Below are 24,038 nucleotides of genomic sequence, written 5' to 3'. Positions count from 1 at the left end.
CAAGCCTGGGAGCTTAAATTCATAACTCTGGTAGACACCAAAAATCATGGACTGAACAGAAACCCTGGATTTATGGCTTATTACAACCATCTGTAACCCACTAACCCCTCTTCTTGTCCAATGATTACAGGGGTGTTAACAGGCCACTACGCTGACAGTCCCTTACAATATGTGCTAACTATTTATGCTAAACATCTTGCATTTAGTGGTGATGCTGGGAGTACCTTTGCCAACCCTGCAGAAGAGCTGGTCTCTCTCCCCACCAGAAGTTGGTCCAATAAAAGATGTGACCTCCCCAACCTCCTCTCTCTAATATCCTGGGACTGACTCGGCTACAACTACACTGTCGGGTCAGCACTGAGACCCACCCACTCATCATAGGGTGGGGGTAATGGACACGTGGGGGGCCACGCATGGAAGGAACAATCAAGCTACTAGTAGAGGGCAGGGAGGGGAACGCACCTCATACCCGACACCTTCAACCAAGTTCTCAGCAGAGGCAATGCAGCTTGAACTGCCCTCCCTTTCCCCAGAGGCAGGGCAGAGGCTGGGAGCCTGCCCTCCCCCAGCTCTGCCTATCCCTCTCCCGGGCCCTCGGGCCAGTAACTAAAGAACTGGGCATGAAGCAGTAGGGCCTCCCCAGAAGAGGCACATTGCTCAGCAAACAGCAGCACTGTGCACAGACAACCTCCCACCCCAGGGAGCAGCTGCCCCAACGCCCTCAGGCGCCAGTAGCCTGTTTATTTTAAACAGCATCTCAGCAACACTTGCCGTAAGTTGCATCATTTCTATTGTCCCCGGCAAAGGGCGGTAAGGGTGGTTCGAAACCAAACCCAGAGCCTGGCATTCCCCCGCTCCCTTCTTTTTGCCACCTTTGCATATCATATAGGCATATTTGCACTGGAGTGTGATGTAAAAACCTTTGGATTTTACAATACCCACTCTGAAAGCTGTACGTTTTAAAATGATCAAAGGAAATACTTTTGCACCCAGTGGAAAGTTAGCCTGTGGCACTCCGTGACACACGACACCAAGAGCTTAGGTAGACTTCAAAAGAGGACTGGACCTTAGTATTGATTGCAAGAACAAGCAGAGTTAAACCAGGCTTTGTTTTGCTAAGAGTTGTGAGAAGGAGAGAAACCTTCTGGGCATGAACCAACCTCTAACTAATGGGCAGTAATGGGGTCAGGACGGATCATTGCCTGAGGGCAAGTTATCTCATCACTGTGGGGTTCTTGCACCTTCTTCTGAAGCAGCTGGCGCTGGCCACTATCAGAAATAGGGTCCTGGACTCAGTGGACCCACTGGTCTGAACCAGTCTGGCACTTCCTCTGCTCCTGTTCTTGAGAGGAAGCATCAGCCAGTGGTTAGGGTGAAAGCTTGGGGTTCAGGAGACCTCAGTTCAATTCCCTCTCTGCCACAGACCTCGTGCGGCCTTGGGCAAGTCACTTGATCTCTCTCTCTGTGCCTCAATTTCTGCAGCTGTACAATAGGAATAAAAGCCCTGCCCTGCCTCCCAGGAGGTTGTGAGGATAAATACATTAAAGATTGTGAAATGCACAGACACTCCAGTGATGGGATCTGTGTAAGTACCAGATCGGGAGATGTTCTTAGGGACAGCTGAGCATTCCTGGCCCAAACCTAGATGGGCTGAGCCCCCCACGCAGACAACATAGTCAAAGCTCCACTTTGTGCCTCACTCAGCTAGGCAGTCACAGCTGGGGAACTAAACTGTGACCAGACAGAACACTCAGCCGCTTCAGATGAGGCGAGGCATTGCCACAGAGCCCGCTGCAGAGAAGTTATTTACTTTCCATGTGCTTTGCATAATTTCCCTTGCCACCTTTCCTAATTATCAAAGCAAACTGGCTCGGAACAAGGGAATTCTCCAGCACGCCTCAGCTTCCTGCAGAGAAGGCAGGGCTGGATGCGTGGTGCCAGCTAATGTGAACGCAGCCGGCTGTAGCATAAGATCAAGCAGAAATAGAAGCTGGATCATGTCCTGAAAAGATCAACACAAAACAGGGGCAGGGGACAGTAGGAAGGGGTGTGGTCCCACGGTTAAAGCAGCGGACTGGGATTCAGGACTCCTGGGTTCTAGGCCCAGCTCTGCCACTGGTGGACCCGGGCAAGTCTTTTCACCACTCTGTGCCTCAGTTTCCCCATCTGGAAATTTGGGAGTGTGCTGCACCCACCTGATGCATTTTGATCGTAAACTCTTTGGGGGAGGGACTGCCTTTGCGTTGTGTGCATACATCCGGCACAAGGACTGTGCTACCACACTACACATATTAAACAATCCATAGTCATTCATATTTCTAGCTACTCATATGGCCCTCATTATTGTAGACTCCGAAAATCTCATTCATTAATGGACTTTATCCTGCCAACATCTTTCCCCAGGGTCAGACACAAAGTCAGTAGCAGAGCCGACAACTGAAACTAGGTCTCCGGCATCCCTACCCACTAAACCATCCTTTGCACCCCTGATGCGTATCTCCTTTGTAAAGAGCTTTGAAGTCGACTGCTGATAAGAAATAGGTATTATCATCTAGGCACTGGGACATCCCTAAATGAAAGAAGTGCTGACTAGTTTGTCTTCTGGATTTCTGCATTATTTTCTCCAGCATGAGGCACAAGAAGATTTTTACCTCTTACTACAAACAAATCACCTCTAACTTCAATGCTTTTATGTTTATTGCAAAGGCTAAGAGGAAATCAAAGTCAATGGCAAAAAAAAATCAAATTATTTTCTACATCCATGTACAGGATAAGCCTGGCGGTCAGGTACCGGGAAGGCATTTATTCACCACTGCTTATTAGCATTAGGAACGCTCTAATTAATGTGTATAATCGCCGGAATGATGGAGAAAGTGTATCAGGGGAGTTATAAACTTTTCCATCCCTGCAGCTGAGGACTGCTGCAGCTAAAGCAGGATGGGCAGTGGAAGCTGGCGACAGAAGCCAGAGCCCCGACCAAGATGCAGCCCTGACAACAGAGCAGCCACTGTGATTTATAAAAGCAGCTAGCAGACCAGCCAGGGGAACGAAAGGGGACTGAGCTGGGTAGTTTCAAAGTGAGGACAAGGCCTCCTCTGGAGACATCTGAAATCTAAATGAATGCAGGGAGGGGACGGCTTGGGAATAGGAGAATGAGCTTTTCCAGTGCTAGGTCACGGCTATGAATCCACATGGAGCACGTAACAGCTGAAAGCCATTGGGTAGCTGCATGATAGCAGTTCCGTCTGCTCCCAGTAAGATGAGTCTTTGTATCCCAAAACCCACAACTGGCATGGAGCCCTGGGTTTACATGTCAGGGGTGAGGCCAAAGGACTGGATAAGCCATGGAAACAACTTCACCCCCCTTCCACACCACGACTATGAGTGACGAGGGTTTGCCCCGTGTTGGTCATGGGTAAAAATAGGATTGCATTGGTCACGGCTGGCAAGCCAGCACCTTTCCCCAGTGCTAGCTCCATTTTAATCACAAATCCTTTGCCTTCTTTAGTACAGTTCCTGCCAGGATCTCAAAGCAGTTTATAAATGGAAATGAATCAAGTCTCACCACACTCCTATGCAACAGGACAACATCCTTCCTGCTTGCAGATCGGGAAACTGAGGCACAGGGGAAGTGATTCACTCAGGGAACAGAAACCTGGGGCTGCTGCCTCATGTCCTATCACCCGTTAGATCTCACCCCCCTCCCAGAAGTCCTGACTCCTCAATCCTGTTTGGCTTAAAAAGAAGAGAGGCACAAGAGTGAAGCGAGTCGTTCGCTGACTACAGCAGGACAGGGAAACGTTCAGAGGGCTAGTTCCTTGCTTTCACCCTTTTGATTAGGCGAGGCTGCTGGCAACCAGGGTTTTAGAGACTAAAAAATCCCAAACCCAGAGCAAATTTTGGGCTGTCAGTCAAGTGACTTTTGGTGTGTTCCAGCATTGGCAGCAGCGTGGAAAATTTGTCTTTGCTGCTCCGCTTTCTAGCCTGGCCCCTTGCTTCTCCTTTCCCTTTGTCAGCCCCTGATAGGAGGGTTGCTTATTGCACTGTCCACAGGGAGACCTATTGGCCATCTATGGAGTGGCGTAGGCACAGACAACAGAGGCAGCTGTTTGTTAGCCTCGCCAGCGATCGGCTTCAGAACAAAAAGCTTGGAGTGGAGAACAGGGAGAAGGTTTATTTCTCTCTTCATAGAGGAATAAATACCAAGGGGGGAGGGAGAGAAAAATCAGTCAAACAGCCTTCTGAAAACAGCATGAGCATTAAATCTGCATGTGGAAGGAAAAAAACAACAACTTTAAAATATGGCTGAAGCCCTGATGATAGCAACATGATTTTTGATTAAATGTAACAATAATTCCATCCTGGCCTTAAGTAGAACCATTCATCCATAAATATTACAGCATTTCATAGAGGAGAGCAAGTATCATATATTGAACGCAACCCCCTCTTTTAGGGAACTGTTTGTGAGCTCATATCTTTGAGTTCCCCTTCACCTAAACAGCTTCATTTGCAGAAATATTCTATCGAGGGCAATTCCAGGCAGATTGGTTTAGTTCTGACAGAGTTGGGGTGGGTTAGAAGTTAGGTAGATGAAGGGTGTCAAAATCGGTTACCATGCAAGGGTAGTTTTTCAGCCTAAACTGAGACGTGAAGCTTTTCTCAATCATTACTAGGAGCAACGAGAAGAAAGTGAGCAAAGGAACAGTCCGTCTTGGAGTCTCAGGAACAGTGTCCTGACAGCAAGACGTATTAGTGAGTGGAGCAGTTTCCCTAAGGGAAGCAGTGGAAATTCATAGCACGCATCACTTCAAGACTCAACTGGAGAACGGACGGAATAACTAACCCTTCAGGAGGCAGATGATGATGTTTGGGTTGGAACTGACTAGCTCCACTTTCTTTGATTTGTTCCTTTACACAAATCTGAGCTGTTCACTTGTGATATCAACATCACTTTCTTGTCCTTAAATCAAGGATACTGAAGGATGGGAGGAATTTTTGATACAAAAAGTTAATCCAGGGCCATTGGAGAGGCTGGTTCTCCTACCCAATCAGCCTTAGTTGCTATCACTAAATGCTCAATCCTGCAAGGTGCTGAGGTCAGGGCTCGTTATTAATCATGTTTATTTTGTGATAGTGCCTAGGGGCTAATCAAAATTGGGGGCCCATTGTGTTAGGCGCCGTATAAACAGAGTAGCAGACGGTCCCAGCCCCTGAAAGGCTGACATTCTAAAAAGACAAGGGTAATGACTCCCAGCCCAATCTCCGGACATAGCTCTCTCCTCCTTCGGCCTATTATAAAAGGAGAGAAAAGCTTTGTTGTGAGGAAAGTAAATATCTGACAAGTTCCATTTCTCCCAAGAGCAACAGACATGGCAACATCCAGTGGACTACATTCCCCAGAGTTCCTTGGTCCTATAAGCAGCAGCAATGGAGAAAGGCAGTGGGAGCAAAGGATTAGTTTGTAAGTATTTTTTTTTTTTTAATTAAGCCAAGCTATTTATATATGTACAACCCGGCTGCCTCCCAAGTATTGCACTATTAAAAAAAGGAGGAGATCTGACATCTAATTATTTGTTCAACACACCTTCCCTTGTCCGCACTGTAATTTACATAGATTCACAGCAGCTGTCAGACAATTCTTCAGCTAATCCAGATAAAAGAGGTACAACCAGGGCTCAGAGAGCAAAGAAATCTGCCATCCATGTATGTCCCAGAGAGGCCCTTCCTTCATGTGCTTCACACCCACCCCCATTCTGGAAACATATCCATGGTAGTTGGGAGGTGGTAGCATCCAGTACTGACCCTCTTCAGAGTTGCCCAAAAGGGAGGACAAAGATTCAAGGCCCTTGGAAACTTTAAAGCAACATGATCGCTTTAGGACTTCGTCAACACAGTTTTTGGGGGGAGTTTCTTCTGTTTCTGGGTTCAGTTTCTTGGGCTCACCCTTGGAAATCATGGAGCGATCCACCCATGTCCCTATCAAGGCAGAGACATTCCAGTGTCAGCCAAGCAGTTTTAGTCAGAACAGTTGTAATCCAAGTGCTGGGGTTCCTGAACCCATGGGAAGCACTCAATAAGCCACGGCCCCACCGTCTCCAGGGCTGCTGAAAAGCACGTGCGCTTTGGCGTTGATGAAGTAGGTTGCGAGGAGAGAGAGGATCAGAATGGCGATGCCCACGACCAGTGTGATTATCTAGGTGGGGACAAGAAAGGAAACATGTAATGGTGTGGTTACAAAGACAGAATGACGGACTCACTTTGTAAAGGCTCCTGGATACTGAAGCATCTCAGCAGAGACTCGGTATTGTATTGTGGTGACTCCTAGGGGCCTCAATCAAGGATCCGGACTCCATTGTGCTAGGTGGTAAAGAGTGGGTCTCCACCCAAGGAGCTTAGTGTCTAAAACCAGAGAAACAAAGGAATTGCCAGACTGGACCAGATCCATGTTCCATCCAGCTTTTTGTACTCTGACAGTGGCCAGCATTATGCTTCAGAGAAAGGGAGAACAGACCTTGCATTAGGTAGATGTAGGATAAACTGCTCCCCACATTAGCTTTTCTTCTAATTCTTAATAGTTAGAGATTGGTTTAAGCTCCAAGCATGAGGTTTTAATAGCTCTTCCAAAATGTATATTTGCATTAACTATTTTATCCTCAGGCACGTCCAATCCCCCTTTGAATCTTGGCCTCAACTACACCCAGTGGCAGTGAGTTCCACAGGCTAAGTGTTGTGGGGGGGGGGAGGGGAGAATTCATTTATTGATTCTGAATCTGATGTATTTTCATTTCATTGAATGTCCCTTTATTCTTGTACCATCAGACAGGAAAAGCAGAAGCTCCCTGTCCACCTTATCTTTACTATTTGTTATTTATACACTTTGATCATCTCCTTTCTTATTTGATGCCTTTTTAAGAAAGCAGAGAAATTAACTGGTCAGTTTATTAGTTCTTTATTTCAACGGATAAATACACACGACTGAGCATCAATCCGTTGCCCTTGCAGAGCTTATTATCCATGCCTAAGGTCCCATAATGGGCTGCTCTTCCTATACAAACACCTACCAGTGGCAAAGCCAGAGTGACTGCGCCTGATTCTCCTTTAAACCAAGGCCCCTTTATACTGTCACAGGGTCATAAAGGAGCCTTCGTGTAACTGAGAAGCCAGCTCATTAGCGACTCACTAGCTCTGCATGTCTTGTGCTGGATATTTAAGGGCTGAGACATGGCAGGCAGGGAGTTACACTTGCCTGGGGTGGCGTTAAGAGGCACAACACAGACCGAGTAACCACCCGCTGAGTGAGTAACAACCCAAGCAGCCCAGCAACTGCCCCAACATGCATGCCCAGCCCCTGGGTGACTTATTGCTGTAACACACATGACGATGAGAGTCAGGTCTGTACATTCACAGGGTTTAGAGACAGGGGTATGACATCACTAACAGCCAACCAGAGAGCTCCAAAGTAGGCCCACAGTTCAAAAGCCATCTCAAAATTAACCCTTATTTGGCTGGTAGCTAAACATCAATGCAGCCATTGGAAGGGTGCTGAAAGAATTTTGTTGACCTTACTAAAAACCTGGATCAATCCTGCAAAAGAAACTGAGACAAGTTGTGATTCTCTGCTTTTAAATGAAAGATCTGATAACGTATTGATTTGTATTTGATCCCTGGATTTTCTTATAAAGGCACCTGAGCCATGGCTGGCTATCGTACTGCGCAAAATCAAAATAAATTCCATTTCAGAAATACACCAAACACATTAAGGTTGCAAAATCAAGCACTCGAAAGACAGGTTGAATTCTGGCTTTTCCTTCTTTTTGCTCACGCATGATACAACCTTTACTTGTATGATCACATGTAATTAAGGTGGAGTTAATGGTGACATTTAAATTGTCACTATTAGGATTCAAAGTTAACATCCCACTAGGTTGTCTCAGCTTCCCCCGGCCAGCCCCCCAAGGCTATCTACAGATCCAAGCAACGGCACTTCATTCACACTTGGTTCATGTTTGGAAGGCTTTCCGTCACCATAAGGGCTAGAACTTTTGTTTCTAAAAGGAAGAAGAGCTCACGCAGCACAATTCCACAAGGGCAAAACCTCTGAGCAATCAGAGCCCTGATTATACACGTTTTGGCAAGAGAAATGGTTAACGTACAGAATATTCTTAAATTTATACAGGGCCCTGTCAGCCCAGAGGATCCCAAAGCATTTTACATGCATAATCCAACACACAATATACAGGACGCACCTTCAGTTTAAGTTGGGAGGGAGCTCAGAGCAGTTTAAGAGCATGAAGCATCATTATGCAGCTGTTTAGGGGAAAAACTGAAGACTAACACAGCGTCTAGCTAAACTACAAAGGGGAACTGAATGGAATTATCCTTGTTGGAATTTTGCTAGAAGACTACAGTTAAAGCCTTCAGTCTTGCAAAGTGTCCCAAGTTCTTTAGTCACCAAAAATGGTCAAAACCCCTCACCCCACATTAGGCTATTGGTTCAGAAACGACTTGGGGGGGGGGAAAGCATCTATTGCATCACTGATGCCACTTTCTGCGACACCCTGGATTTCTGTAGAGGGTCTCCTAAGAGTTGACCAAGCCCAACCCTGATTAGCTGGTGAGATCTGATAGGAGGATAGCACAAGGTGTCATAAAACACCAACTCACCTCTAGCTCCTTGCTGGCTACGAGAAATATGCGGGCGCGGATATCCTTCCAGCGGCTCTCTGTCCACGTGGAGTATTCTGTGGAGCCCCACTGCTTCAGCTCGAAGGCAGGAGAGGCGGCCTTGGTTAGATGGACAGTTGACTGGACACAGAAGGGAACTCGCGACGTTGAGTTTGGGTCCCTGGAACCCTGCACCCACGTATAAACGTACATCTGCAAAGAGAACGCCGGGGAGTGAGACCCAACAGGGCACTAGCAAAGAACCATCAGAACCTTTTTTCCTGGAACCTCACTTGCTCTCCGGGATCATAATAGGATTGTACTGACTGTATGAGGTTCGCTTCACCCATTGCTGAAAAGCGTCTCTCTCTGAGGTGGAGCGTGGGTTCTGTTTAACTACACACAACAGTGTACAACAGCTGAAGTCTGGGAATGACAGTCCTGTGTCCAGCTGAAACTGCAGGGGAATTTATGTTGGCAGAACGTAATTCACAAGCTGGAGTTTATCCAGGATCTCAGGGCTAATGCCCCATCTCTTGTCGAAGGCATCGTGGGATCTTTGATACCCAGGAGTGGCCAAAGTCTCAGTTTTACGAGTCTCTGTAGAAGCTTGAGAGATTGACTGGCCAAAGAATGAAAGACCCTGACACCAGGACTGGGTAGAGGCCCATTGGTGGTGGATGCTTGCACTGCCAATGCCTGTGCTGTATGTGCTGCAGGTGGTGAGATCAGACTCAATTACAGGGTATGTCAGAATGGCATCATTCACGGGCAGTCTACTGGACACTCAAAGCGCCATCAGACTGATGCATCTGTGATCCAAGTTGCCATCCCAGCTGTACTCACTTTAAAGGAGCACTCCCTTCTGAAGCGTCTCCCACCTCGGGCACTAGGATGCAGCTAGGATGCCTCTATGAGGGAGGAGGACTTTCCTCATCTCTCCCATGTCTTGTTCAGGACAGAAGGAAATTTTTCCATCCAGCTTTCTTCAGAGAGGCGAAAGTGAGACCAATTCATCGCAGGGACGTCAGTGGAGTTCACTAGCCCAGCGTTTCTGTTCCTATCCCCCACCCTCGTTCTACTCAGATGACAACTTACTTCCTTCTCGGGGTTGGGTGTTTTTTCAGGGTTCAGGCACTCCTCCTTGGTGAAATTGACAACCGTGCCTGTGAGATTGGCCAGAACGTACTGCACTAGCTGGGTGGTGTTCACCAGTGTGGTAACCGCAATGTAGTGCTGGGGAAGTTCATCGCCTGGGAGAGTCAGAGAAAACAGGATTGGCAGGGAGAAATCCAGATGCCAAAGAGGCTACCACAGAACTTTAGAAAGTTCCCAGGTGACATATCAAGGTCTAAGCTAGCTCTGAATTTTTCCCCAGACCATGCTTACCCAAGAGCCCTTTCAGGTCCTGTTTAATGATGGACTGGAACCAGGAGTTGTTAGTTTTAATCAGAAACCCATAGAGCATTCTGGAGACCTGAAAGTGAGATGGAAAGGGGTTAATCCACATTCAACTTTACAAGATGAATCAGGAAGTACATCAGCATAAGGCTTCAGCTGGAGTACCGTGTCCCGTTCTGGGCACCACACTTTGGAAAAGATGTGGACAAATTAGAGAAAGGCCAGAGGAAAACAACAAAAATGATAAAAGGTCTAAAAATCACCACCTATGAGGGAAGGGTGAAAACACTGGGTTTGTTTTGTTTGGAGAAGAGAAGACTGAGGGGGATTGGTCCTGCTTTGAGCAGGGGGGTTGGACGAGATGACTCCTGAGGTCCCTTCCAACCCTGATATTCTATGATAACTGTGTTCAAGTACGTAAAAGGTTGTTATAAAAAGGAAAGCAATAAATTGTTCTCCTTTACCACTGAGGACAGACAAGAAGCAATGGGCTTAAATTACAGCAAGGTAGATTTAGCTTTGACATTAAGAAAACTTCTTAACTGTCAGGGTAGTTAAGCACTGGAACAAATTACCTAGGGAGGTTGTGGAATCTCTGTCATTGGGGGGGAGGGGGAGAGTTGTTTAAGAACAGGTTAGACAAACACTTGTCAGGGACGGTCTAGATAATACTCAGTTGTGGAAACATGATATAATGGCTGAAGCACAAGGCTGGGAGCCAGGCTACCTGGGTTCCATTTGCAGTTCTGGGAGGGCGGATGATCTAGTACCTAAAGTGAAGGGCTGGGAGTTGAGAGTCCTGGGTTCCGTCCCCAGCTTTGCCACCAACTGCTTGCATTACCCATCTGTGCATCAGTTCCCCCCATTCCACCCACCCCCAACTCTACAAAACAAGGATAAATATTGCTCAGTTTTGTGGAGGGCTTGTGTAGCTCAATGTCTAAGACACTGGGATCTGATGGGAGGCACGAGAGAAGGGTAAAGTGTTAGTCATTCAGCTATGGTGGAGAAAGGGAGAGGGAGACAGACAGGCCAACATGCTGTGTAAACACACATAAACAGAGACAGAAGGGAAATACGTGAGAGCTCAGCATGGATGCCAGGGACTGGATCCCATCTGCTCGTACCGTTCTTGGATCCGCCTGAATAGCAGAGGTGTTGCCGGTTCCCCCCGCAAGCTGGTAGAGAGCACGGGCGACCACTGTGGCTACTTCTGCCAGGGACTGCAAGGAAAGAGGGCTCTGTGTTAATCAAGACAGGCAGGCCCAGTACAACAGGGAAGGAGAGCCAGCCAGTCCCCACACATCCATCAAAGCATTGATAGCACATTCATATCTAAGCGCCTAATGCCACCAGCCCAGTCGAAAGCACCCCAGCAATGGGAAGAGAACCCAGCACCCAGATCTCCCCCCCCCCCCGCCCCCCCCCCCCTGTGAGCAATGGACAGAAACAATGTTTTGCAGAAACCTTAGCTGTGTCAGTGACGTAGTCCAGGGTCTCCTCGGGGCTAAGCCCCTCAGGATATTTCATCAGGATGTTCTCTGCTGTGTCATACATGCTCTGGTAATATCTGAAAGAGGAAGGGAAACAGGATTGGGGAAGGGGGCGGAAAGAGATCCCAGGGCATGGAATTCAATTCAGTCCATGCCTGAAGCAGACATTGGGAGTGGTCCCCAGGGAGTGAAGTCGCAGCTTTGCCAGAGCGCTGGCCTCCCACGCACTCCTTAAACCATTTAATGAGGCTTTATAATGATCTTTGGGCCTTGCACCACGTCTCCCATCTGAGGATCTCAACGCAACTGACGAGCAGTGATTAAACCTCAGTTGGGTCTGCGTTACCCCATCCATTACGTGGATGGAGAAACTGAGGCACAGAGCAGGGAAACGATACACGAGGCCACAACTCAGCGGTGAAGGTGGGAACAGAACCTAGAAGTGCCGATTCCTAGTTCCTTTCTCCAACCGGACCTATTGACTCTCCTGCACGGACAGGTCCGAGAGATTCCAAGTTAACTTTGTGACCGCCTTGCATCAAGACATCTGCAGCAGCAGCACACCGCAGAATCGAGGACTGGGCGAAGAGCCCAGCACAATGGCCTGTGCTTCCAGGTTGGACGGGAACCCTGAAAGCAATTTCCCAAGAGTGAAGAAGAGTTGGAAGGACGAGATGCACTACCCGCCTCTCCAAAATTCTCCAGCGCGCCCAGAGCTGTGCGGCTCAGGAGTTTGGAAGGTGGCTGCCTCCCCTGGCTGTCTGCAGAGACAGCGTGACGGATCAGAGAAGGGGGTGGGGATGAGGGGAGAGAGGCAACCTGGAATGACGGGATGGGCAAGAGCCACAAGCAATTCCCTTCCCACTCCCACCCCCTCCATTTTCCAACGCCCCTGGGAGAGGATGCTCCTGGAACATGCCACGAGGGGGTCAGGTGGGGTAAATGGAAGAGCCTCTTCCACCGCCTGGGGCCCCTGCCACCGCAAATAGAAAGATATATTAAAAACACAGCAGCTTCTGGAAGAGCAGATGAGGCTCAGGCACGCTCAGCTGCCATTTGCTCACCTCTGGCTCCCAGCCAGCTGCGGGGAACGTTTTCTGTACAAAACTGGATTTTTTTCGCTTGTCAGGATAATTATGTTGCGCCTGTTCAATTACATGGCACATGGTTGCTCCCCCCACTCCCCTCTGTCCTCCATCCACCACACTGCTTGTATGGTAGGCAGCGCACCCCCAAGCTGGGATGTTCTGAGCTGCCCTCTGCTGGCTACCACTGGAAATGGAGTCTATGTCCCCTTCCGAGCTGGGCACCTCCCGGAAACAGTTTTGCACAGTGTTTGCTAAGCTTTGATAGTGCCCCCAACCCCAAACACTGGAGACAGAGGCTCCAGCCACATGGGGGCAGAAGCTGGCTGCGGTGAGAGTGCACACACCTGGGTTTCTTTACCACGGACTGCAGAGGGAGTCAGGTGTGTTTGGGTTTCTATTAGAAAATGCAATGCATCCCGGGAATCCTTACGTTACAAAGGAGTGTGCCAGGCTGCATCCACGGGACTGGGGCTAGGAATCCTGCCTCTGCCATTCTGGGTACGTCACTTTGGCTACCATCATGAGACCTGGTGCCCAAGAGTTCTGAAAGTCAAACCACGTTGTCTACAATTCGCTGGTTTCTAGACACTGGAGAATTTCTGCCCTAATCTGTGTCTCAAACTGCCCCTCCTCTAGCTCATCATGTCAAATTCAGCACTGTCTTGGGATCCAAAGTCCCAGCTGTTTGGGGCTACTTTGACATGAGGGAGGGAGAGGAAGAGACCAAGTCCAGTTCCTAGCAAACAGGTGTCCTCATCACAACGACCCCCTTCTTGTCAGTTTCAGCACAGAGGCTAAAGAGCAAACCAGCCTGAAGTTCCCCCTTGTACCTGGTCCAGGTTTTGGCACATGGGTGCTGTGATGTGGGGGTAGCTGCTGGGGCTAGCAGCCTTCAGGGTTGTTAAGCAACACAGAGATTTTATTTTGCTACTCGAGTTTCAACACCAGACGGGAAGACAGTCACATTCCAGGTGAAACCACCTGCTCTCCACACCCCCCCTCATAGACACAACGGCGATAGCATTGCTCCCCATACCTGTTCTGGAAGGAAGTGCGATGATCAGCCAGGACCACCCCAGGGATCTGTTTGGCCCTCAGAAAGCGCTGGAAGGAAGAAGGCGGGAGAGGCTGAGACTGACTAACCTCCTGCAGAGTCACATTCGCACCCATGCTGCTGTTGATCAGAGCTTCTACCAGAGTTTTAACCTGAAAAGGGAGAGAGAGGAGTCAGGAATGCTCTACTGCTTCCATCACGCTCAGTGTTTGGTCACGGCTACCACGAATGGCCTGGAGCTGAACCGCTTTGGGCTGGGATCATGTCAGTTCTCATGCTAGACAGGGTCAGGGCAGGGTAGTACCTGGAGGGGAGACCGTCACAAACCCAAGTGCTGCAGAAGCAGCAGCAATTCAGCAGAGGGTTCTCCCTGCTGGGTCAGTGATGCTGGGGAGTGCAGTGGTACACGAGGAGGAGTCTAAGTAGAGAGATGGAGCAAGGTCCTGACCTCTCGTGATTGTTAAAGATCTCATGGCACTTTCTGCTAGTCAAGGCAGTGGCCCTATAATTTGACTACATTGTGAAATTTCATTCTGTTTCCTTAAATTCCCTCATGGTATCAGCTGGACACCGAATTTTTCACTATGCCATGAGCTAGTGTGTAGCTTTGTTGTGCTGCTCATTCCACCCCAGAGATGGTTGCATATCGGGGTCTGAAAAGTTAGCAAGGCCCAGTGGGTTCCTCTGGGATGAAAGCTGCTGTTAAATATCTAGGACATTAAAGAGGCTATGGAGAGTGACTCAGAACTAGGAGACCCCCTGCCCCCCCACCTCTGACACTAGCAACAGGTCATCAGGTGGTCAGCAAAATCAATGGAAGGAGTCAGACATGCCTATGCCAGTGCCATGCCCTCCTCAAACCACAGTGGGGTGAGGATCTGGCCCTTTGCCCAGCAATGGGGCCCACTGTCAGCGGAGAGATGCAGCTGCCGAGAAGCCTCTCTGTTCTGCTAGAGCTGTGCTCTGGGATTTTCCCTTGCAGGGTGTAAGCGGCTTTCCCTTTCCCTTGCTTGTACACCACATCTAGGCATCTCCATGCAGCTGGAAACACAGAGCAGGCACAGGGACTCAGATTGTCCTCTGTGCAGAAGGGAGAGTTTCATTACCTGTGGTTGAATAGATGCATTCCTCCGAGAGACAGGGTCTGTGTGCACCCAAAGAACAGAGGAGTTCCGTAAAGCCACCTGCAAGAGAACGAGCCGCTTGTCAACACACGCTGCTGACCCATCTGGATTTTACAATGCTTGCCTTATTTAGAGCTCGGTGCAGAGGGAAATCGCTGAAAACTCCCCCCAGAGAGACAAGACAGACCGTGGGAGCTAGAGTGACCACCACATGGGTGGTCACAAAGACCTCAAAGGGGAGGAACGAGGGCTGGCTGGGGAAAACCCAACTGAATGATCACCAAGAGACTGGCAGAAAACTTGTCCCGCACCTGACTCAGCTCCAGGAAGGAATGAATGTTGTCCAGGCGGATGGGAAACTTGTCCATTTGCATGTCATATACCATTCGCGAGCTGCCAATGTAATCAAAGGTCTCCTGTGACGGAACAAGTTCATGCATGAACCATAGGCATTTGGATAGTTAATGAGCTCAATCCTAAGCAGCGTTTGAGAGGGGGATGTGGAGAAGGAGAGAGAAGCTGGAATTAACTCCTCCCCTCATGTCTTTCTAAAAATTCTGCTGTTTGGTGGCATTCCAACCCCCCCTCCTCCAAATAAAAACGCTCTTTGTTGTCTCTTCATGAGTCAGGGATACAGGCCCTGATGGCTGGGATGGGCCTATAGCAATAGCTAGAGATCGGCTAATGAAGTCCACCAAACCCGAGGAAATCTCCATCCCCATCCCTGTTTCTAGGTGAGGACTGCAGGACACTGTGATCCAGCAGTGGCAGAAAGCAGCACAAACTCCGCCTCTCTGTAACATGTGTGAACAGGCTCTATGGGCCCAGACTGACAAGGGGATTTAGGCACCTCAAGATGCAGCTAGGCGCCTTGAGCCCACAGAGAGCCATGGGAGCTGGCTGCCTAACCAGCTTAGCCACTTATGCAAATCCCACCAGTCTCCTTTCTGCACCTTTTGGTGCCTAAAAGCCTTTGAAAAGGCTTCTCTACCCATGGAGTTACTGCTGATGAACTAGCCCGGATTCACTCCCCATGCGGGCGCTCTTAGTCCAAAATCAGGGGTAACTCCATGTGTCCAGAAGCCCTAACTCTGGCTCCATGTGCCTCATGCTCCATTACAGTTAATGGGAGATACGTGGGCGCAAAGCCCCGACAGTCTCTGTACATCATTGTAGTATCTGAATGCCACCTCCCGCATGGATCCGACAGGCCTGCAATGGCTAGGGACAAACCAATGAGTTAGATGTCCTTATTTTCCACTGTTTTGCTCCTCTGAATCACAACGTTAACACTAGTTATTAACCTCAGCTACTAGATCATACCATCTCCCGTGAGACTCTGAATACAAGAGCGTGGGCAGAAATCAGGTTAGGGGATTCCGACTTCTTTCCACCCCTCTGGGATGGGGAGGGGGCTGCAACAGGAAATCAGGGGATCCTGCCATCTCATAAGGGGAATGTGCAAGTCAGAGATGAGCACCCACTGTAAGAGGCAGAAGGTGTTCTGGGGGTGTCTATAGGTAAAGGCATTCCTACCATCTCTCCAGGGAATGGCAGGAAAAGTCAGGCTGCCACTAGACAACCCTTCCCCAAAGCTCCTGTACAGTGGAACCTGACAACTCTCCCCACCTCCTCTACATGGTACACACAGACTGCCCAATCCACCGCTCCAAGTGCAACTCTTAGGGAAGGGCTGACTACAGATCCCCAAGCTGGGGGTGTCACATGGCCACTCCACGGGACCGTGGGTGCTAGCTTTGCAGAGTTACACAAGGGAGGCCATCCATCGCCGCAGATGCCTGGAGGGGAACATCAGCTGCTAACCATCACTCTCCTTCCCTCCCCCAAGAGCTTACCCTGGCTTAACACAGCTGCCAGTGCCAGCTCTTGGAAATTAGCTGCACTGCAGACAGCACATATATTTTTAATCTTGTCTCACCTGGTTTCACTGGAAGATTTACACTGGCAAAGCTGTGACTTATCCTGATGGCAGGGTACAGGTCTAAAGAAGCCTGGAAGGTGCGGGTGAGAAATTAGGGATGCAAGAGACCGGTTCATTCATTGGGTCCATCACCATGTCAGGATAGGCTACAAGTGCATCGGCTTAAGGGAATATGAAGAACCAAGGCACCCAGGCTCTAGGTTTGCAAAGAAACTATTTTGCACCAGGATGAAGAGAGAGAGAGAGAGAGACTCTTTTGCTCCCTCAACTAATTGCAACAGTTTAGAGGTGATGCCCCTAGAAAGTGCAGGCCCCACTTGCTAGTGGCTTTTGTGCAGTTCCCTCAACAGGAACTCCATAGCCTCTGTGCTCTTTGTGGGATAGGGCTTGGTGTTGGAGGAGGGATCTCTTGGCTCGGCACAAGGCAGGTGTAGATGCATAGAGGTCTACCAGCATCTGTGGAAGCTGCTGTCGAAAGGGCAGAGTGGATGAGGAGCTGATTGCTAGCCCAAGACAAGCTAGGAGGGGATGAAGATCTTACCCCTTGGAAGAAGGTGAACATGATGTTCCTTGGTAGTTTCTGAACATCTGGCACTTTATGGAGGGCTTCAGCAGCCGCCAAGTGGGTCACGAAGGAGGCGACGGCACTCTCTGCCCCTGGGGCTACGTTCCAGAAGAATGAATGGCTGTCAATCTGTGAGCACAAGTGGGAGGAGTGAACAACTCATGCACACATGGAGAGACACTAATACAGGGTCACTGGTGGACTGAAGAACGGGCAAACCCGACTGGATAAGACACAGCCAGAACCTTCACCCCCAAACTGAATCCACCCTTGAAACACAAAAGCAACTTGCTCTGCCAGTGAATCTTAACATACTGCTCCCATAGCTATTACCAGTCCCGGAGCCTCACGCGCAGCTGTGCCAATGCATCTCAGTCCTAGCCTGCAGCACATACTTGTACTCCAGGCCTGGATCTCTTGTAAGCAGTACACGCCAACTGTGATGTGCTATTAATGGTTCAACTGATGTTCACTATAGGCTAGACTGTGGCCATTAAACCTGATGACCCAGCGAGTTCTGCTCTCTCATCTGCAGGGGTGGAAAAACAGGGTATGCAGCAGCTGTAGGGTGGTCCAGCGGCTAAGGCATCAGATTGGGAACAAGGAGATCTAGGTTCTATTCCCAGCTCTGTCACTGACTCACTGCAAAACCCTGGACACATCACCTATATGGCTCAGCCAACCTCCCTCCACCATCTGTCAAAATGGGCTAATCATATTCATCCCATCTTAGTAAAGTGCTTTGAGGTCAATGGATGAAAACCATCATAGGGGTGCCAGGTATTCACTAATCTGGGCTCCCCCATCAGTCAGTTATGAAGATCCATATAACAATATCCACTCTTTAAAGAACAGAGAGTTGATTGGTTTTTTGGACATCACTGTATAACTTGATGGTGATTAGATTCGAGTGTATCAATGCCTTCATGGGGAGAAAATCCTGGGTACTAAAGGGCTCTTTAATTTAGCAGCAAAAGGCAGAACAAGATCCAACAGCTGGATGCTAAAGCCAGACAAATTACAATTAGAAATAAGGCTCAGATTTTTAACAGCAAGGGTGATTAACCACTGGAACAAACTACCAAGGGAAGTGGTGGGTTCTTCATCTTCAAATCCAGACTGGATGCCTTTCTGGAAGATATTCTTTAGCTAGGCAAGTTATTGGCCTCAAGCCAGGGGAAATGGGTGAAATTTAACGGCCTGTCTTATACAGGAGACCAGAGTAGATGATCTGGTGGTTCCTTCTGGCCTTAGACTCTATGAAGCGATGAGTATGGAGGCCTGGAATACACTAGACCCTTGAATCTCAAAGCATTTTGGAAACAATTCAGCTTTCACAAGATCTATGTGAGGTAGGTACATTTATCATCATTTTATAAGAGGAAAACAGAGTGAGTAGCTTGCCCAGAATCACGCAGCAAGTCAGAGGCAGATCCAGAAATAAAACCCAGGAGTCCCAATGTTCTCAGCCCCTACATTAACCAGGAGACACCGCTGGCCCCTGAATAATGGCTCCTACCTGCAGAATGATACCAGCCACGGCTAGTCAGCAAGATTTAAGGCAGGAGATCTTGATTACAGGAAGGAGAACTTGATGCATGTAAGATGGGCAGTCCATAAAGGCACAACTCCCCTAGAAAACCTTCCCTTGCACCCCAGCCCAGAAAAATTAGGTATGACCACCTACTCGAGTAGCAACAATGACGACTTCATCCATAGGGTCTATTTTGCTGGAGGTATTGATGGGTTTCAGCGTGCTCCACACATTATAATCGGACAGAGCGTCGCAGACTTCTTCTAGGAAGCAGAAATAATATGGTTCAAGAGCAGGAACTCTGACAGTAATAAAGAACAAGGAACTTAAGCTATTCTTTGGCCAGTTTGGGAGGTTCAGAGCTCACCAACTGATCCAACAGCACCAGGCCCCCTTCTAGTGATCGGGGTGAAATCCTGACTGCACTGAAATCCATGACAAAATTCCCACGGATTTCATTTTGACCCCAATGTCACCCTGTGCATTCACTGCTCCTCTACCATTTCGTCTATTCACCCCACCATCCCCAAATAAGTCAATCCAAGTAATATACTTAGCAGGCATTAGGTCCCTTCTCACCCCTTATCTCCCTTTCTCAGGGATGTCCTGTGCTGTAGACGATTGACCTCTGGACTCCAGAGTGTCTCACTGCTTTAACTGTAAACTATTTACATTACAGCGAGGAAACTGGTGTCACAAAAGCATTTGATTAAGGAAATTAACTGCACATTGTTCTTGTGTTTTGCATATTTAAGTCTCAATAGTCTGGCAGGTTCTTGGGCTGTGCATTGGGATGGAGGCCAGTGCCGTCACTCCAAACCCATAGCCAAGAAGGAATTTGAGAGACCTTAATTCAACAGAACCACTTTCCTCAACCAAGGGCCAAACGGGTTATTTGCTAGGACCACATATCCTGTAAATAAAGACTCAGACTGCAGCAACAGTCACCTTTAGCACAGAGGCGTGGTCTGTGGTGACTACAGGTCCCAGCAGGCATTACTTTGGCTTGAATGCTGCCTTCATTACAGAACCTGCGTGAACACAGACCACTCCACCATGTTAAAGGTCAGAGTGGTGCCGGGCTGTATTGTATAAAGCTATGGGTCGTGTTTCCTCTTTCTAATGCACACACCATGTCCCACTTGAATTCCCATCCCCAGTCCCCACCCCACCCTGCTAGGAGTGCACTCACCTGGGTTGAGGCTGAAGGCGGTCTGCAGGGAGCTCCGTCTCATGCAGGTAACCGTGTTGGTGACCGCATGCATGTGGGCGAAAAGCTGCATGGCACACAAAGGGTACTCTGGGACGGAGCCATTCTGCGGCAGGTTATGGTCCTGGTAGCACTGAGACAGAAATATAAATAAATACTTATACAGCAGAGTGGTCTAGCGGATAGGACATAGGACTGGGACTCAGGAGACCTGGGTTTTAGTCCCAGTTCTGTAACTGACTAGCTGTGAGATCTTAGGCAAGTCATTTCACTTCCCCTCCCTGTGCCTGCTTCCCCTCCCACCCTTTGTCTATCTTGTCTATTTAGACTGTAAGGTCCGTGGGGCAGGGACTGCCTTTTGCTGTATGTACAGTGCCTAGCACAATGGGGCCCTGGTCTCAGGTAGGGTGCACTACCACAATCAGAGAACGAGGTCTTTCCATGTAATACTTTCCCCTTACACAGCACCTTTTACTTGAACATCTCAAAGCACTTTACACAGGTGGGTAAGTATCAGACCCCCTACTCTGCCCTTTACAGATGGGTACACAAGCACAGAATAGATATTAAACCAAGATTCCCCTATCAGATGAAGACACTTAACTGGTTCCAAATTTTAACCTTACATACAAACGGCCTGTTTCCCCCAACCCACCTGCAAAATTTTACTAATTTAGGAAGTTGGCAACTCAGATGAGCATAAGTTAGTGTGGAGGAAAGTATTTCCCTACCGAAGTGGCACAGCTAGACTCCCCTCTGCAGGTGTTAAGGCAGGGGTGGGCAAACTACGGCCCGGGGGCCACATCCGGCCCTTCAGACATTTTAATCCGGCCCTTGAGCTCCCATCGAGGAGCAGGGTACAGGGCTTGCCCCGCTCTGTGTGGCTCCCCAAAGCAGCAGCGTGTCCCCCTTCCGGCTCCTACGCAGCCCCTGCCCCAAGCACTGCCCCCGCAGCCCAGCCAATGGGAGCTGCAGGGACGGTGCCTGCGGACAGGACAGCGCGCAGAGCTGCCTAGCCGCACAGGAGCTGGAGCGGGGACATGCCATTGCTTCCAGGAGCTGCTTGAGGTAATCACCACCCGGAGTCTGCACCGCTGATCCCCTCCCCTAGCCCTGATCCCCCTCCTGCCCTCGGTACCAGCCCAGAGTACCCTCCTGCACCTCCAACCCCTCATCCCCAGCCCCACCCAAGAGCCTTCACCCCCTCCCGCACCCCAATCCCCAATTTGGTGAGCATTCATGGCCCGCCATACAATTTCCATACCCAGACGTGGCCCTCGGGCCAAAAAGTTTGCCCACCCCTGTGTTAAGGTATAGTACCTGCTTAATAACTTGAGTCTCGTTGGCATCTTCAAGTAGAAAGATGGGGAAATTGAAATCCTCGTAAGCAAGGCCATTCCCGAGAGGATTCCACACAGTCCAGTTGCAGTGAGCATACTGAGGGCCGTAATCGTTGGAATAGACACCTGCGGGCATGGAGAAACGGGCAGGTCAAATCATTGAGGGAACAGCGCAGACTGTTGGAAAGGCAGGGCCCGCTGAGCAAACTGCAGCAGGAACAGAGAGACCACCACCACAGGCTAAGAAACCAACCGCAAAATGAACAGAGAGATGGATTCAGTTGCCACATGTGGGGAAAACAGAAGAGACAGAGCACTGCCAGGTGAAGAGAATGAGAGAGAGGCACATGCAAAGCCATCATGTGCCAAGAGGTTGGCAGAAGCACATAACGAGCATTTATCACATGCTGAGAGAGTGGAAGATGCATACAGAGAAACATTGTACTTTGAAAGAGAGAGAGACACACCATTTTCTGAGATCCATCATGTGCTGGAAGCACCTCGAAGCATTTACAAAGCGCCCGTCACTGTAACACCTACATGCTGTGTGAACAGCATGAAGGTGATGATATGACAAATGCCAACATACCAAACTCACCTTCTGTGTTTCTACAGCACCTTTCATTGCAAAGCATCCCAAAGTGCTGTACAATCTATACATAATATAGCAATCACTTCACCCACCACCAACCTGCAGCCACCTCTGAGGTGGAACACAGCAGTGGGTTAGGGCAGACAGTGAATAATCATTGAAGTGAATACCCAAATGAGCCTGCAGGGGGAACATAGGGAGGTAGAATGGAGTTCAGAGGGCTGGAATTTGGCCAGGACACTGGGATTAAAAGTGCAATACTATAAAGAGAGCCACAAGACCTTTTAATGACCATAGGTGGTCAGAATGAGTTTCATCCCTCATCTGAAAGAGGAACTGCAGAGAGACCAGGTCAGTCTGCGTGACACAAGGAAGAAACCCCTTAGTGAATCACTAGCAGAACTTTCTAGAGCACCTCAGGTGTTCCTTTGAAGGTCTCCCATTTGCATACTGACCCCATCCCAACCCTTGTGAAATCTGACAAGATTCCAGCACAAACTGGTTACACCTACAGAATGTTAACGAGCCTAAATTATAAAGCAATAATTCACACACAATCCCACAGCAAGTGTAAAGCCACAGGTTGTCAGTTTTTTGCAAAACACTTCCTACTCTGATCACCCCGTCCTGAGCCAAACTAAGAGTTTAATGTTTCCTTACCAAACCCATCATTTGGGCATTTTAAGCCAGGGGAGAATCCTTGTGCGGGGCTGGGTTTGGAGATGGCCACCGCCAGCCCAGAAATTCGTGAGGATCCCTTCAGCTGCAGCATCAGCTCCCTGGAACAAAGAGAATGTGGATGAAACAGCCCCCCAAATTCCCTGGCAATCTTACCACAAGGAAAGATTTAGGCCAGGGGTTCTCAAACTTTATTGCACTGTGACCCCCTTCTGACAAAAAAAAATTACTACATGACCCAAGGAGGGGGACCGAAGCCTGAGCCTGCCCGAGCCCCAGGTGGGGGGCCTGTAACCTGAGTCCCAGCACCCAGAGCTGACACCCTCAGACTTCAGCTTCGGCCCCGGGCAGTGGGGCTCAGGTTTTGGCTTCGACCCCAGGTCCCAGCAAGTCTAATGCCAGCCCTGGTGACCCCATTAAAACGGGGTCATGACCCACTTTGGGGTTCCAACCCACAGTTTGAGAACCACTGATTTAGGCCAAGCAGCAGTAAAAGTATCACAAACCAAAAACCATTCCCTAAGCTGTACCACACCCCTGTGAGATAGTTATTTGCATTTTATAGCTGGGGAAACAGACAGTCATTAGCAGAGCCAGGAGAGAACCCAGGAATCCTGCTCCAACGACTAAGCCGCCGATTGAGACACTGGCGGGTCCAGGTACCAGTGTGCAGGAAGAACACTCATTCTAGTTTTCCAATTTACTTGTCTAAAAGTCGGCACAAGGGTCTGGTTTTCAGTGGTGTTCAGCACCCACAGCCTACAAAGGGTGCTTCAGAGGCACAGCGCTGCCCAAAACCAGGGCTTTGGGGACCAATTCCCAGGGACCCATCTCAAGCGCATTCAGAATTCCAGATCTGGCTGCTCAAACACACACAGGCGCTTGTCCCAAGGGCCCAAATGGCAAAGGTGGCCACTGGATTTAGGGCCCCTGTGTTTGCAATTTCGGCTCACGCTGCTTTGGCAGAGAAGAGGCGATTAAGAATTGTTAAAATTCACCATAGCTCCTTACCTGGTGAAAAGCTCCCCCTCTAGCAGTACCATGTATGGGGGATGGGGTCCATCAGTAAGCACCCATTTCAGGTCCTGCTCCTTCTCCACCACATGGATTACTCCTGTGTCTCCACTCATGGAGGCTGCAGAGAGAAAGACAGAATTCTCCATGGTTCACCAAAATCCATTTCCCTCAAAGCTGTACACTTTCTGGGCACTTCAGTGAAAGAAAGATCAACATATGGGATTAGAGGGAAGAAGCGACTGACTTGCACAGTTCAGCTAAGAGATGACCAACGACCAAAAAACCACAGACGTCTTTTAGATGAATGAGGCTGAAAGAGGAGTTTAAGAGATAATC

General features: G+C 49.1%; 1 protein-coding gene across 2 annotated transcripts; it reads right to left on the bottom strand.

Annotated features, from left to right (window-relative positions):
• Positions 1-4,164: 4,164 nt before the first annotated feature.
• On the bottom strand, positions 4,165-23,733 carry NCSTN (nicastrin). Of its 2 annotated transcripts, none has more exons than XM_065420048.1 (15): positions 23,697-23,733; positions 22,668-22,786; positions 21,396-21,541; positions 20,058-20,208; positions 19,019-19,128; positions 17,308-17,460; positions 15,136-15,240; positions 14,807-14,884; positions 13,683-13,852; positions 11,533-11,635; positions 11,193-11,288; positions 10,054-10,141; positions 9,763-9,917; positions 8,665-8,877; positions 4,165-6,193 (listed from the first exon to the last, which is right to left on the bottom strand). In XM_065420048.1, the coding sequence occupies exons 1-15, from the start codon at positions 23,726-23,728 to the stop codon at positions 6,071-6,073; spliced, it is 1,842 nt and encodes a 613-aa protein (XP_065276120.1). In that variant the 5' UTR covers positions 23,729-23,733; the 3' UTR covers positions 4,165-6,070. The 2 variants fall into 2 exon arrangements, with proteins under 2 accessions (XP_065276120.1, XP_065276121.1); XM_065420049.1 differs by having other exon boundaries at positions 19,019-19,125.
• Between the last annotated feature and the right edge of the window lie 305 nt (positions 23,734-24,038).

Source organism: Emys orbicularis, chromosome 20 (genome assembly GCF_028017835.1).
Source record: "Emys orbicularis isolate rEmyOrb1 chromosome 20, rEmyOrb1.hap1, whole genome shotgun sequence".
Classification (NCBI taxonomy): domain Eukaryota; kingdom Metazoa; phylum Chordata; order Testudines; family Emydidae; genus Emys; species Emys orbicularis.
This window is presented reverse-complemented; position numbering and strand designations above follow the sequence as displayed.